Source organism: Haemaphysalis longicornis, unplaced genomic scaffold (assembly GCF_048455015.1).
Source record: "Haemaphysalis longicornis isolate Haplotype H1 unplaced genomic scaffold, Haemaphysalis longicornis Haplotype H1 scaffold_2, whole genome shotgun sequence".
Lineage (NCBI taxonomy): Eukaryota > Metazoa > Arthropoda > Arachnida > Ixodida > Ixodidae > Haemaphysalis > Haemaphysalis longicornis.
This window is the reverse complement of record NW_027526295.1, coordinates 179,899,218-179,915,338: the sequence shown is the minus strand read 5'-3', so window position 1 is coordinate 179,915,338 and position 16,121 is coordinate 179,899,218. Positions and strand designations below refer to the sequence as shown.

The 16,121-nt window shown below is 48.2% G+C and overlaps 1 protein-coding gene across 5 annotated transcripts in view; it reads right to left on the bottom strand.

The window, feature by feature from the left end:
* The window catches only part of LOC144169578 (aquaporin-7-like), a 128,289-nt gene extending 117,739 nt beyond the window's left edge, over positions 1-10,550 (bottom strand). For 3 of the 5 annotated variants that reach the window (XM_077698816.1, XM_077698815.1, XM_077698817.1), the window contains exon 1: positions 10,137-10,550. In XM_077698816.1, coding sequence (XP_077554942.1) covers positions 10,137-10,214 — 78 coding nt within the window. In that variant the 5' untranslated portion in view covers positions 10,215-10,550. The remainder of the gene's footprint in view (positions 1-10,136) is intronic. The other 2 variants (XM_077698814.1, XM_077698813.1) reach the window with 1 other exon arrangement.
* Between the last annotated feature and the right edge of the window lie 5,571 nt (positions 10,551-16,121).

The following is a 16,121-nucleotide window of genomic DNA, read 5'->3' as shown; positions in this document are numbered from 1 at the left end:
TCTGGTTGTCTCATTTGCGATGTACGCCTACACAGTTCGAGTTATCCTCGTGATCTCTCTCTTTCACATTTTTTCTGCACACTTAAAGGGGCCCTGAAAGGCGTTTTGAGCACACTAAATGGATTAGCGCAATCGTTAGATTGGGTCGTCAACATCATCTGTGCAAAGTATTACTCTTTTACGCGCAGCGGAAAGCTCACACTTTTGTTGCAAAGTTCGTCGCTTTTTTCTCACCCTTTCCTTCGTGTTTTTGGACGCCGCCATCTTCACATGTCTACATCATCGATTCCCAGATGTTCGTCATGAGCTAGACATCCTGCTATTGGGCGGTTTTTTCACGCACTTCCGGCAAAGAGATGAGTCGTCTGCTCAGCGTCGGCTCGCCGGCTGATCTGCCAGCGGAGTGCCGGAGTGCTTGGACATTTTACGACAAACGAAACAAGTGTAAACAAACGCTTAACCGTTTGTATTGAATGCAACAGGGCCATAACACGACATGGATATTATCTTACTTGAGTACGTTCCATAAAAAAAGCGTTGAAGCCCCGGCCGTGGCACCTCTTTCTTGCAATCGCAGAGAACGTCCGGAGCCGAATGCCCGGGTTTGACGCATACATTTTATTCAACTTCCAAACAATCCAGAGATGCGTTTCGAACGAACACAACGTCCCGTCACAACATGCGTTGCAAGTCCGAACCGCGATTGACAGACGATGGATTGCCTCCTCCTGCCCCTCGTAAATTCGGCACTCACCTTGCGCGCGGTTTGCGGGGACGAACAGCAAGTCACTTAACTCTGGCGCACAAGCCGAGATGGCTTTTAGCCACGCACACTGCACATATCCCACGCGAGGTTGAGTCGTACGCCGCTCGAGAAAGATAATCCAGAACATGGGAAGCACTATCCACCCGCAGAAGCACAACGTCGCATTTCATCGCGAAACAAAGGCGTCCACAACACACACACCATCGCCTCCTGTAATGCCAAACGCATCTCGCTCTTCCAAATGAGAGTGAGTAGCATGCCTGCAGTGCCCATATGCCGCGAGGTGGGGCCCCAAGCTGAACCGGGATCACGCAACCGTAACTGACTTCTAGAGCGGTTTGTGCCTTGTTGCCAGGGCAACCGATGTTTGATATTGTCAAAGAAATGGCGCTCGCTCCAGCGCTAGAAAGCTCAGAGCCGCGGCAGAGCATGTTTTGCCAACGTTGCCGCTCTCCACCACGCGTCGCCCCAAGCTGAACTGGCGTTTTGTGCACGGGTTCTTTATTGGTTTAAAATGCCCTTTTCACATGCCACCAGCAGGAATTACCACCGCGACAAAATAAGACCCGGCACCAGCGGGGCCACATCTGATAAGGCGCTTTTTGGATAAACAGTGCGCTGTGCATCCAAGGGAGCGAGCGCACAATCCTCCCTGTGCGGCTGCGAGTTCGCCGCCGATAAAAAGTCACGTGCCGCCGATAGCAAAGTTCTGCAGCAACGTCCACCGCGAAAAGGCAAGGCCAGGATGCCGCACACATGCGGCCAGATTTTTCGTTCGCTTTTCCAGCCTTGAGCGGAGTGTGGGATTCATGGTGTCAACAAAGCTTGCCCGTAGCAGACGGCTGTGTGAGCATCGCAATAGCGGAAGTACGTCAGCGCCGAGGAGCGCAGCATCATGGGAGGGAAGGCTCGCTCGCCGTCAACAGCGGAGAGTCGAAAGGAGGAGGAAACGCGGCGCTACGATAATGCGCGGTTTTTGATTTATGATTTCTCAGCTAATACTCATCGCTTTAACAAAATTCTTGCGGGAGGAGATTGCTAATACATTGCTTTATTTGGTTACATGTACATCCACGCATCGGCGGAAGGTATTTCAGGACCCCTTTAAAGTGCTCTTATATACGGCGTGTACGCGTGTCGATCAAAAACGGCGCGAGCACCTGTTGCGTGCACGCGGAACGCGCGGAACCTTGATCGCAGCACTCGACGCTTTCGCTGAGACAGCGGAGCCGAGAGTCGTAAAAGAAGCTGCTCTGCCGCCATATCGCGCACGCAAGCGCCGCTCCTCGTGTAACCGCGCCGACGGGCCTTGTTTGGAACGCCGCCAGTGGCTGTCGTCTACTCCGATATCACTTTCCCTGGCTCCCGCTAACCTGCGCGCTCCTCCGAATCAGGCCACGCGCGGAGATCGAGGTGTTGAGCGAGACCACCTGCCAACCATTGATAGGAAGGAGAAGCTGACATGGAGCAAAGAACGGAGTACGGAAAGATTGTTTGTTGGACGGCCACTCAAAGTGTGGCTGCAAATGACGCCAGAAGCTGGTACTTGGTTAAATGGCGACGTCCGAAGTGATTGAATGACCGACTTTACCCGAGTCAACCTCTAAGTGTGCACTGGCTATCTGGAGTTCGTTTACAATTTCTCTGAAGCCAACCTGTCATTTTTTCACTCTGACATCCTCATTTCCAAAGTATTCAGCATTATAATATTTATCATCATCCTTTCCCTCCTCAACATCATCTGGAGCTGGTCGCGGGACTGAGGTGATGGGATAGCTTGGATAATTTCCCGACCGAAGTTTCATGATCCAGGAAGCAGCTTCATCGCGGCTAAATGTCGATAACCGTCGAAGTCCGGGAGTGAGGACACTGCCCGAGGAGACAGGGGCGACCCAGGCAAAGGGTTAAAATGGAATGCAGGTTTCGCGACTGATTGATTTATTGATTGATTGATTGATTGATTGATTGATTGATTGATTGATTGATTGATTAATTGATTGATTGATTGATGTGCTCCCGCTTCTATGGTTACGGGCCGACCTTTTGGAACCATGAGCTTCGTAATAATGGCAACCACGCGCAAGAACGCTTGCTTATACGGGATCTTTAAATTCTGGAAGCACTGATGCTTAAAAGTCCAACAAAATATCTCTGATTTGAGTAATAACCTGTAGGCTACCAATTAGAGAAGAATTATGGGTCAGCCACGTCTTTCCTAGCATTAAGCCCGAAATGCACATCGGCTATTTTTCGCACTGCAACTAAATGCGTACATGTTACACGTACTGATGAACGCCAGTGGGCGTTCTTCGTGCCCGTAAAGCCACGTCAATAAATTCGAGCTTCTATAGCCCAGGGTCTCACCGCCAACACGCAATTGGGCTCGGGATTCCCACTCGCAATCGCAACGGGCACTAAGTGGATCGCAACACCTCTTCCGGCAGACAACAGTCGCGCGATTTCAAGAGAACGTGTTGCTGGGCCTGTTGGTTTAGGTTTACGAACATACTGAGAGGCGCAAATACACAACACACAAGAAAGAAGACATGGACAGGCGCTACAGGCATCACGCGGCCGTGCTGGATCGTTATTTAAACCTCAACTCACAAGATCAAGAAATCGTCAGCTGCCAAGCCCGTTTTCATAATCGCAAGGGGTATTTGGGAGGGGCAGTGAATAAACGGAACGGGTGCGAACGGAAGCGTTCCAATTGGATTGCCCAACTGAACCGGAATCGAGTGTAACGCGATGCCGCTTCCGGCAGACATTATTCACGCGGATTAAATGTGAAGTCACAAGATCGAGAATGGCGCGTCGTCAGTTGCCGAGTCTGTCTGGCTCATTGCAGGCGGAAATTGTGAAAGGTAGGGAAGAGGTGGAACGGATGCGAACATTAAGCGTTCCATTAATCCTTCACATTGCCTAGACACGCCCACCAAAAAGAAAAGGCTTCAGATACATTAACGCGCGCTGTACTCGCTGCACGAAGAATTCTCAAAATATCATAAAAAATCTTTGTCTTTCATAGAAGTGGCCTTGGCCTATATGACAACCCAAGAAAGGAAACCACAAAACTTCCCCCAGTCCCACAGAGAGACACACTCACCCACAAAGTTGGAATGTATTTTCAACTAATGCGTGTGGCATGAACAAGTCTTACAGCTCAAGCTGAACATATGTTGTATTCTTCAACTGCGATACTGTTTCTTCCCCATGTTGTTCATTTCATATTTAGTTTTCCTTGTATCTCGGTTTCAGAGGCCTCCAAGGCGTCACTGACCTTAATTGAGCCGCCTTCTCCCGTGCTTCGTCCCACGGCGGTGTTCAAAGAATTTAATGACTTTTCTTTTTATCTTAACTACGCGCGGTGGACCCCGATGTGCGGGCCTCTTGGCCACGGCCGCACCCGCTGCGGCGTCGTCGAAAAGGCAAATTAAAACGGCAACTCTAAAAACGAAATAAATAAAAGATGGGCCCTTTTCTTCCAAGATAAGGCTGCCGCTAGAATTCGCATTGCACCCGTCAAACAGGTGGGCGCCGGTTCTGCAAAGAATTGATGATCGCTTGTCTTGACTTTGATTTATGAATTGCGCCGGGCGATGGCGCTGCTGATTCCGTTCCCGTGAGCCAGCCTTCGGCGGTTAATTTCTCGCAGCAGCGTGTGCTGCGTGTGTACAGGACTATACTGAGCGTTGTATAAAACTCAGCTGTTGCACTCTGGACTAGAAAAAAAATCCGTAATTCTTAAATTGTGTACGTGACTGCATGCAGATGTATACCCGGTTTCGTTGTCATGTACACTTTTTTGCCCTTTTTGTTGGTTTGGCGTTTACTTCCTAGGTTCCATTTTCTTTCATTTTCACACAAATTTCTGTTTAGAGTTTTGTTTCTAGAATTTTATCGCGTACCCGCCGCGGTGGCTCAGTGGCTATGCCGTTGTGCTGCTGAGCACGAGGACGCGGGTTCGGTTCCCGGCCGCGCCGGCCGCTTTTCTGATAGAGGCGAAAAGCAAAAACGCCCCTGTGTTCGAGGTTTCGGCGCACGTGGTCAAAATTAGATACCCGGTGGTCAAAATTAATCCGGAGCCCTCCCCTTCGGCGCGCTTCATTGCCTGTGTAGCGTCGGCGCGTTAAACCCCCCAATCAATCAATCAATCAATCAATCAATCAATCAATCAATCAATCAATCAATCAATCAATCAATCAATCAATCAATCAATCAATCAATCAATCAATCAATCAATCAATCAATTTTATCGCATGTCGTGTTTATAATTTATTTTTGTTTTCTTCGTCATTGTTGTCACCACAGTCTCCCACCTTCATCCTACATCACTGTAATCATCCCCACCAGGTGTAGCAAGCACTGCCGCTAGCTGGGCTGACCTCTCCAGTTACATTACAGAGCTCTCTCTCTCTCTCTCTCTCTCTCTCTCTCTCTCTCTCTCTCTCTCTCTCTCTCTCTCTCTCTCTCTCTCTCTCTCTCTCTCTCTCTCTCTCTCTCTCTAAGCGGACCCCGGGTACAGCTGTGAAAGACCGAGTCTTCTCCTCGTTATCGCAGCACTTCGTTTTTTTTAGAGCTCTTTGCGCTTAGCTTCGCGAAAGAAATAGCCTCGCGTGTTGCCTATATTTCGAAGACCGCTATTCATCGAAGCTCCGAGATGGCCATAGAGTCCTGCAGCTTTTTTTGTAACCGCGAAGCGCAGCTGTTACTTCTCGAACAAAGACTAGAAAGGTTCCTTCGACGAGAAACGGGAGAAAAATTACGATGCCCGATGCTTGCATGCGGCTGTAATTCGATGCGAACGTTAGGTTTCAACAACCGTTCGAGGTGGGCAAAATAAAGCTGAAAGTCGTGGCCGTTAAAACCGAACTGGTGACTCAGCGTAGCCGATGGTATTGGCGGGCAACATTTCGTCTGAGACAGAAGGCAGAGAAGAAGAAAAAAATGTTTTCTGGTAATTTTGGTGTGAATTCCACTGGTACGAGTGCCTTGGGAAATGTGTACGAATGCATAATAAATTAAGAACCATGCGTATGCGTGAATATTGCCTCAATCGAAAACTACAGTAGTGCTATTGCGTTCGACTGCTCGAGCTTTGACCTTGCTTCTGTAGAGAGAGGGCTAATAAAGATAATGTTTGCCGTTCCTCCAAAAATATCAATTTATAAGCCTAGGAATCCAATTCGCGAAACTAAAATTCTTTGCATGGCGATCTTAGCATGGGCTTCTCGCTGCAAGCTGTAAAGATGTGCGCGAATGTCTCATCGTTGCTGAGACAGCAGCGGAAACCTTCAAACAGGCACGCAATCCTACCACCCATTCCAGCTGTTGTAAACGTGACGTAACAATTACTCGAATTGTTGTCCTTCTATCTCTAACATTTTTTTACGCACAGTGTAAATTCTCGAATACCTGTTCTTTTTCAACCGCCACAGTATTCTCAACAATTTTTATTGTCTATGTTTGTCTGCGCACTGATTCTGCTCCAATTTCAAAATCCCCAGCACCATCACCCCAAAACGAGTTACATCGACATGAAATAATTGCTAAGTTCACAGCCGTGCAAAAAGAAGGGAAAAAGAAGGAGGGGGGGGGGAGAATTCGATCACTAAACCCCTACGCCTCAAGCACTGCGCACATTAACGTCTTCAAAATTAACAAGGGAATGCAACCCCTGTCTTTGAAAACAGCAGGAACGCTTGCACGCCGTCAAATAAAGCGTCCCCCCGACAGGCCTACGCCAAGCAAAAAATAAATACGCAAGAAGCGAGGTTCCTTCATACATCTATCTACCCGTGAATGGCCGACCCGGCAACCTTCTGTACCCTGCCCTCGCCTGTCTTCTTCGCTGGAGCTACGCGTAATTGAAGGAAGCGCATCGATGCTTGAACGACATGTGACTTTGGCGACGCACGCTCGAGTATGCTCGCGCATTCGTTCTTTCCTCCGTTATTTTTTCTTCCATTGGCTTTCGCATTCTTTGGGAAACGGCGCGATGCGTCAAGGTCAGTTTCAGGGGAAACGCAGACGCGCGCTGACAGACAGCTCGTTAGAGGAGGAGTCACCGCGGGTTGTTGTGGTGGCCGACCGTTGGTCAGACGGAAACGAGGACGTGCACTCTGGAGGACGATTCGCTCGAGCGTGTCCGGCCGTGCATGCAGCGCCGAGGAGCCACAATGCATGTCCGCCCTGCTTTTCTGGTGCGGAGAACATTTCCGTGTTGCTGAGAAGAAGACGCTACGAGGGCGCCGTCGTGACACGCGCCGTGTTTCTGTGTAGGGCCAGGAGGAAATGTGTCCCTACCGCTGCTGTCAACGCTGTTCTAGAATACATAACGCCCTGAATGCTTTTGCAGGTTGTACATCGATGTGTAGCGATCGTAGATGTGAGTGAATAAACGTTATGCAACACCACGCGCGATTTTCGGGTGCTTTCCATGTGGAAAGTGTCCTCAGTCCAGGCAACCTTGGTACTTGCTGGGACATTGGGGCTGCTCAGCAACTCCACCCACTGCTGTAATCTTATGTTAGAGCGTACGAAGAGAGTTCGTTCGCGTGGGCATGCAACTCTTATGAAAGAAATACTTTATCTACGACCGTCGACGAAACATTATGTTAGAAAAACGCGGTTTGGTGTGTTATGACTAAACACGCCTTCACCACCACTCATCGGGAGTCTATGGTTGTGCTGGGGAATGACACGGCTTGGGGAGGTGGCTTGAAGGCCGCTGCACGTCAGTTAGTACGACGGGCATCGATATCCTGCCTTGAGCGCCCAAGCCAAGACCGACAAAGTGACGGGTCACGACACTTGCTGCCGCTTTACCACGAGCCCGGGAAAGCCGGAAGAGCGACGGTTCGGCCTTACGAGTACCGTTCATTCAGTGACGGAGGAGGAAGGGGGGAAGGGGGGGGGGGGGCTATAAGTGAAGTGAATAGCGGAAGAGGAGCGCCAGACCTCCGATGGGTGGTTCAAACGACGCCGTGATCACGGATAGAAGCAGCTACAAAGGCGGCGGTGCCACACGCGCATTCGGGGAAATGGCAGCTATGCTAAACGTGGCATGGTTCAGTTTTTTTTTTTGAGCCACCATAGTTGATTTCCCCTCTGCCACGCAGTGTTCTACAACTTGTCATTTCTCAGCTTAATGATCTGAAAGATGAGCAGAAACCACAAGTGTACGCTAGCGTAAAGATTTAATGCATTCGGTAATTTGATGAGCAATCAAAAAATATACCCACATTTAAAATAGTTTTATTGTATATTTATTTTTGTGCTGGGGGTCCTCATTATCTACATTTTCACTAAGCACAGAATATGGGGTGGGCCACTTGCTAACGCAGCTCTAAAATGTAACTTGAAATATGATACCCTACTTCACACATCGTAACTATAGTTATTATGCATTTCTAGCGTCGAAACAGCTCCCAAATTGTCTTTTTTTAATGTCGGTACTTTCGCAAATCTAGTTATTACCATTTATGACCAGATGCGCTGATGCGAACATAATCCGTTGCGTCTTTCCCGGCTTTACTGGCTGACCTTTCCACGCAGATGCTTATTGGGATGATTCAGTTACTCGTCAAATGTCATGAGATGTTATGCATTAGGGGCTTAGCTTAATAGGGTACTGTACAAATCAGTCATTGTTACGAGAGAGAAATAAGCAAAAATTAGTATGCATGCATGCATCGATTTGTGTCTTTGTCACACGCGCACAAACACGCACACGCATATATGAGAGAAGGGATGTATGCCACGTTTTCGTAAAATAAGTTAGTTCAGTAATATCGACGGATCTATCGACGACCTAAAAAAGGAGCGTAGCTATATAACTATCATCTTCGTATAGTTTCTGGCACTCATAACAGTAACGACAATAATAATTCCCCTTCATCATCGTCAACCCATTAATGTTCCCTGCAGAACCAAGGCCTGCCCCAAAGATTTTTCACCGCTCCCCTAATCCAGTCGTTGCCGCATTTTTTTTTATTTCATCCCTCTATCGAGTGAATGATTTCCCTCTACTCCTAGTCTCATCTCTGTATAGCCACTCTGTAACCTCGATAGTCCACCTAAGTACATCGAATTACGCGCTACGGCCGGGTTCGCTTCTTTTCTTATCTGAATTCGAGCCATGATGCCTCCCGTCCGAGCTCTTTCCCTGATCCGAGAGGCTCGTGTCCTGTTCGCGAACATCGCTGCTATCATCGACGTCTCGTTGTGCTGACCAAATTTTTATTTCAAGGTGCTTAGGAAGGCGACATGTTTCTGCGCCTTAAGTCGTTAGAGGCAGTACGAAGTACGCGGAGGGTTTCATACACTTCTCTTCAATGACATAGGTAGCGTATACTGTTGATTATTTGAGCGCGATTGCTAAATTCACTCCAGACCATTCATATTTCACGCCGAATTTCTTCCCCGCACTTGGGGTAAACATTGGTAACGTGTCCAAGGTAGTCCTTGTTTCATCCACTTGTTCTATTATTTCGCTACCTAGGCTAAAGAGGTTGCTTCCAGCATTTTTACTTAGCATTACTTTTGACTTATCCATACCAATCTTTAACCCTACGGGAAAGTTTTTTGGCTGTAGGTCCTGAAGGATTTTTTGCAAGCGTTCTGCAGGCTCACTGATCAACACTATGGCTTCCAAAGATCGCAAGTGGCTAAAAATTCTCTAATTACTCGAATTCATGATTAATTTAAAACAAAGTTCCTGAATACCCCTCCCGGAAAGGCTGTAAATAGTTCCTGTAAGATGGTTTCCCCCGGCCTGACATCATTCTCAACAGGGAGCCCGCCACTATATTCTTATGAAGGGTCGCCGTTCCCGTGCATTTTTGTGTACTTCTCCAAGAGCCCGATGTACGTCTTCTCTGTTGCGTGGTATCTCAAAGCTTCGAGTATTGCGGTAATGTCTACTGAAGGAAACGCTTTGTTTTAGCAAGTACGTGGCTTGTAAACGAGTTATTTACACTCCACGGATTTCTTGATTAACGACGTAAATGTGGTCAAATGTCAAATCCGACCTGTCGTATCGCTTGTCAAAAATCTAGATTTGAAACTAGGAATAATTACCGACCAACCTGATATGAATGTACGATAAACTATAAGCGATACACTCGTTGCTCGCACGAACAATACCAATCACTATTTATTGAAACTGCAACAACGTAAACAGCGAATGGCTACGGGAGCGCGTATTTAGAAATGGCAAGGGAACAATATTTGCGCAAATCAGTCATTGGTTAAAAAAGAATTTACGCAGTTTTGATTTTACTTTCTGGCTGACAATCGAGGATACTGGGCAGCCGCATGTTTGAGACCTAAAGAATAAAAAAAGGAAACTGCAAACAGCGTCACTCACCACAAGCACGAAAGTCCCCAAGAACTCCGCCAGGACTTCGCGGATGACGCCATTCTTGATCTTTATGCTTTCCAACATTGTGTCGGGCAGTCGCAGACGTCGAAAACACGCACTTCACTCGCCGGCGACGCGACAGACGGCAAAAGGGCAGCAGCAATAAACAAGCCTCGCGCGGGCGCGTCTAGACGCCGACGCGAATACGTCTCGCTTCGCGAGAAACCGTTTCGTCCGACCCGCCGGTGGCTTAAATGCCGACCTCCACGTCCTAACACCGGGAGGAATAACTCGGGACTCCTCAACAATCAAAGAGGAGGGAAGAAACGAGAGGAGGGAGATAACGAAGATGAGTGTCGCGTAGTGGCGACGTGAACTCGCTGGGAGAGGTATAATCTCGATTTGCCGGCGTCGTCTGCAAGTGGTTTCGTTTTTGTATAGCAGCGCCGCTTGTCAGGAGCGAGGAGAGAGGAGAATAGCGACGACGCGATTGGTCCGTGCGAGTGTTACGTCTCAGCGCCGACGTAACGGCGCGCGCGTGCTCCCGTTGTGCTCTGGTCTGGCGGCGCGAGCGAACGCGCTCGCTGGCAGACCGAGCCGCGCTCGGCGGCGAAACCACCTTGGCAGGCGACGCCTGGGAAACCGTTAATTATTGACGCCCCGGCCGCCGCTCCCGCTTCTAATGACGGTGATTGTCGCTGGGTAGCGGCTGATATTCATTACCCGTAACGCGCTGCGCTCGAATAATCCGGCCCCTTCCCATTGATTGAGTCGTCAATATATCCAGCACAACTCACATTTTTCACACTACCGAAGACCGGATGAACGAAAGTGATCCGTTTTTGCTACATTGGGGTATTTTATGCGATCCGTGTTTGCCTACATCGGGTTATTTTATGCGATGTCTTAATTTTTTTTGTTAGTTAGATGTTATGATACATCATTGCTTAGGGTGTGTATGAGGCTCGTCCATAGTGTTTCGGACAGCATTGGCTTGGCTCGCGTGTCCATGGACGATAGCCGTAGACCTTAAATCGCATAAACTCGATATGTGACTGCTGTGGACTTTTCCGAAGAACGAACTTTTCGGTGCCCCCTGCGAGTGCGCATTGTTCAAACCAGAAAATAATCCCTGCACCTAGAATGGTAAACGCGAGAAGTTCTATAAGTGAGTCAAACAAGACGTGCGCCTACTATCGGGCACCGATTAAGCGTTGCTCTTCGATAAATCGGCAGGCCTTAACCGATTAACTGGTTTATTTATCGGTTGTGTCTGTTAATGAAAATACCACACGAAAATTGGTAGTTGAAGCTTTGTAGCGGTATTTTCTCAATGTCGTCATCGGCGGAGTTACGTTGAAATATTTCAGGCATTCTTAGTGAATAGCCGAGCTTGTTAACATTTTCTGGCAGCCATATGTTTCTATATATACGTTCGTTCAGTGTCATTACAGATGGCTAAGCAGACTATCCTATGCTGCTGAGATGACCGTGAGACTTGTCGCTATTTTCATAATGTTCTCAATTTCCAGAGCTCGTCACCATGGCAACCGAGCTCGCCGCTACTGTATACGAGAGTCACCATCACGAGTTACTTACACGGAAATTTCAGGGTTTTTATACTAAACCCCAAGAAGGCGACGTTTATGTATGGGCGTTGACACATTTTCTTGGCGTCGTGGACGACTGTCACGCCAATTCATCAAGCTCGAACCGCAAGAACACTTCTTCGACTATGTACAGTTAATTGTCTCGTGCTGTTATATACCGTCCCCGTCTATTCAATTTTTTTCTGTGTGTCCTGTCCGCTTGATGAATTGACGTGACAACGACCTGATCTTTATTGAAAAAAAAATCCCCACTTTTTTTTATGCATCGCTACCTCTTTATTCTCGCGGCTTGCGGTTTTCATCATTTTAATCCCGGTGCATGCTATCATGGTTACCTGTGGCAATACAAGATGGATTGCTGGAGCCAGATAATTCAGAATTCATGAAGGCTCTCCAGCCCTCCCTACCTCCCTCTCTCTCTATCTCTTGAACCAGAGAATAAACACCAGAGAGCATGAATACCAAAAACGCCCGTCGTGGTGGCTCTGTGGCTAAGGCGTTGCGCTGCTGAGCACGAGGTCGCCGGCTGGATTCCCGTCCGTGGCGGCCACTTTGCTGGTGGAGGCGAAAAGCAAAGACGCCCGTGTGTACGAGAGTTTGGCGCACATTAGAGATCCCCAGGTGGTCAAAATTAATCCGGAGCCCTCCACTACGGCGCGCCTCATCGCCTGCGTTGCGTCGGCGCGTTAAACCCGACATTCACGCAGAATTTCCGGAGCACACGGCCGGTTGTTCACGTGAGTTGAATGAACTGAGCGGTCAGAGCAACTTATCCCAATTAAACCATTGTTAAATTAACTGGAAAGTTCATCGATCTATCGCCCAGCCCTGGATACCAAATATCAATGTCACTACCATGGCCTCGGATTTCCATCGAAAGGAAACGAAGGAAATAGTTCTAAAGCGTGCTTAAGGTTTTTTGTGAACTCATTTTATGGCACTGGCAACGACAAGCCAACCGCAGTCTTTGCTTGTTGCTGTTGCAAGGCTTGCCTCATCGATCTCTGGGAATAAACCAATCATCCTCTTCCGCCACTTGTCATCGCCCGACGTCGCTTATTCACGCTAAACCAAGTGAGTAAGAACACGTTTACTCCATTTTGTTGCGCTTGGGCGCTGCAATGAGCGAGCGTAGGGTTGGTAAGAGGATTGTTAGGAAAGGGAAAAAAGTGGGAAAGAATAATAACACCAACTGTGCTACAATTAGTGACATCCAACAAACTCTCTGATCTGTATGACACAATTAGAAAGTTTCGTGACTTCTCTCGTTAATAGCTACCGAAAAGTCCAGCGTACAGTACAAGTATAGTGTTCGTCATTTTTTTCGCTGCCGACTGTTGCATATTCATTTGTTTCAAGTCGCAACTCCCTCATCACCGCCCCTTCATTCCCGTTGCTACTCGCGGTCTTGAAAATTAAGTTTCACCGGTACTCGTACGTGCACTCTAGGTCCGCCCTAGTTTTGACCTAAACAAGGAGCGGCATCGAGGTGTAGTTTGTATAGGCCACAAGTATCTTGTTCCTCCTCAGAGGGTTCTTATAATGACGTGGGAATAGTAGAAAGACTCAAGCGACATTTGGGCCTTAAGGTGGGCCCGACATATAGCAGGGAGCTATGGCTTAATTCCAGCCCTTTGACGTTCTTCGCCGAGCGCTAAAATTTCATTCACACAACCCTTTTATCATACGATGTAAGCAAGCTTGGCTAAAAACAATATTCGTCCGTTCTCACACGTTCGCCACAGGAGCAGTACAGCGACCGGTACCATCGCTTTTTATGAAAGGCAATAGCTGCTCACCGCCTTTTTCTCTACGGGGGCGGCGAGGATTGAGGAGAGTGAAAACGCAGAGTTGGATCACCCATGTCATGTGAGTGAGTGGCGGACGTGTACACGGAAGGGTAGCCCGACGCCTCCATACTTCTGCCGACCCAGAGGGAGGGGTAGTGGAACCACGATCCTTCTTATCTCGAGGCAGTGTCATCCACTAAACGTCAGAAAGACGTGGATGTGCATCGGGCTCAGTGAACGGAGCGTGCGTCTGGATGATTACTGGTGCACAAACCCCAGAGCTAGAAGAATCAAACAATTACAGCGAAGGTCTGAAAGCGACGATCGGGGGTACGCGGTGCTGAAAAGGATGCCGCTCCTCTTCCCGGGCTCGGGCCTTGCATAGGTGCCCGAGTATAGGCAAGGCGAGGACCAGCTGGGCGACGATTTCGAAGACGGAGGAGCTTCGCGCCCAGAGAAATCGAAGTGCGGGAGAGTATGTTGCCGGCGCTGTACCGACAAAACTGCGGGCGTCCAACTCGGAAAGCGCCGTGCCGGGGGTCGGCTCGAGAGATCGGGGCGTGCAACAAACTATATTCGAACTCAAACCATCAATGAATCGTGGTCATTTCAGTCGGCCGTGGGAGTGCGCCGTGTGGTCTAAAGTCAGCCGCGGCAAGCACTTCATCAGAGTGACGCTGCCAGCAGCATGCTGGCAATGCAGTGAACGACGACACCGTCGGAATCATCGCCCGTGTGGGTTTTGTGCGCACGTTGTGTATCTGCTGTTGTATGCTTGCGTTCAGCTACTGCATGCAGGAGGAAACGAAGATGAAAAATTGGCCGCATATCTGCTCCTTTCGTGGCAAATGTCGACGGAAGACGATAGTCGAATGGTGCCTCTGGCAAGTAAATGCCTCCATTCTGGTTCCGCTCACCTCTCATGCTTTTCCTCTCCCGTCTCGTTCCTCCCAAGGTAACACGCTACAGGTTTTCTCAAGTCAGTTTAAATTTGCCGCGTTCCACTGTCCTAAGCCGGGTGTCTCTATGCCAGCGCTGCCGTACGGCAGAGACGCGCGTGAATCTAGGCACCCTATAAACCGTTTGTAGAACCCCGTTGCCCTACTACATGTGCGTTTCAAGCGGAACGTGAAAGCTATGTAGTGGAACCTTTTGTAACTGTTGCCTTTTGATTTCTTAAAATACCGCGAGAACTATAGTGGCGGTATTTTAACCAATATAGTGGAAGCTTTAATTGCTGTTGCCGTTTGATTTTTAAATGCCGCCACGTAGCGCGGGCAACAGCAGGCGACGGTTTTCTGGAGTTGATTTAGTATTTTATTTTCTATCGCGAAAACCAAGCATCCGTGAATTGTTCAATAAAGGAACACTGCAAATAGCACTCATGTATTGATTTTCTGCCATATATTTGCGTAATGTCAATTGTTCTTTGTCAACGATGTTGACAAGTGTGAACATTAACACCGGACTTAGACGTTGATATTTGGCTGTGGGTATATAAGACTATTAGGCAGTTACTGTTTCACTTTGGCCAGGTGGCTGAATCGAGTTATAGACAGACATACAGACAGACCAAAATTTCTGCGTTTAAGTACCTCAAAAAAGACTATCGTCCTTAATAACTTGCAGCGGTAGTGCGTGGGCGTGTACAGAGGCGCACGCAATCGGTAGCCCGGAAGAATTTGTTCTAATCCCGAACCCAGGCCCTGGTGTCTTGGCCTTGGTGCATGACCTTCGCACCATGGTGGAAAGAGAGTGGAAAGAGACGACTTTTTGTCTGCTTGGTAGCAGCCTCCAGCGTTGTGTAAAGAGTGTGCAAAATGCGGTAATACGGCATTCTCGGGTTTTGAAAAGCAGTGAAAATAAACTCGTAAGTCTTTCACCCGTCTAGGCGAAATCTTCAGAGGTCAGCATGTGGGGAAAAAACATCCCGGAGCGACAATGTAGTTGTAGAAACATATGAATGAGTGGTTGCTATTCGCCTCCATCAGGTCTCCGAACCCGCGACGTCAATCTGCCTCTGCTTCCACGTTTCCAAAGACTTTTGCCGCAGATTGTACAGGGGAGCACAAACGATGTTTAATTTCCAAGAAGATGGTACTTGAAGGTATCGCAGATCTATGTTGATTTATTAGGAAATTTGCATGGCAGGCTACCGCGATACGTAAACTACAATACCACGATGAAGTACGTACATAAATGGCGCTTGTAATATATCTCTCTGTTGTAGATAAACGCTTGTAATTTTTTTTTCAGTTTATTGCCAGCAGTCTCTAACTGCTTGTGGGCTTCGCAATAGAGTACGCGCCATCGGCACTGCGATGAACAGCAACAGCACGTTTAGACGTTCTAATAAATCAAAGCCGTATGCGTGGTATGCAGAGATTATATAAAATATTAAAATATTTGAACTTGTACACGAAATTCTGGTGCCGAAGTAAAGGCAGTTTACCTTTATTGTTTCCTGTACGAGCTGAACGTCAGGCTTGGCTCGGGAAAATGCATGCACAAAAGAGAAGGCCGTGAACTAGCCTCTTTTTGATATGATGACAAAATGTGCAATATGTTCTGTCGAGCTAGGGGGAAACGGT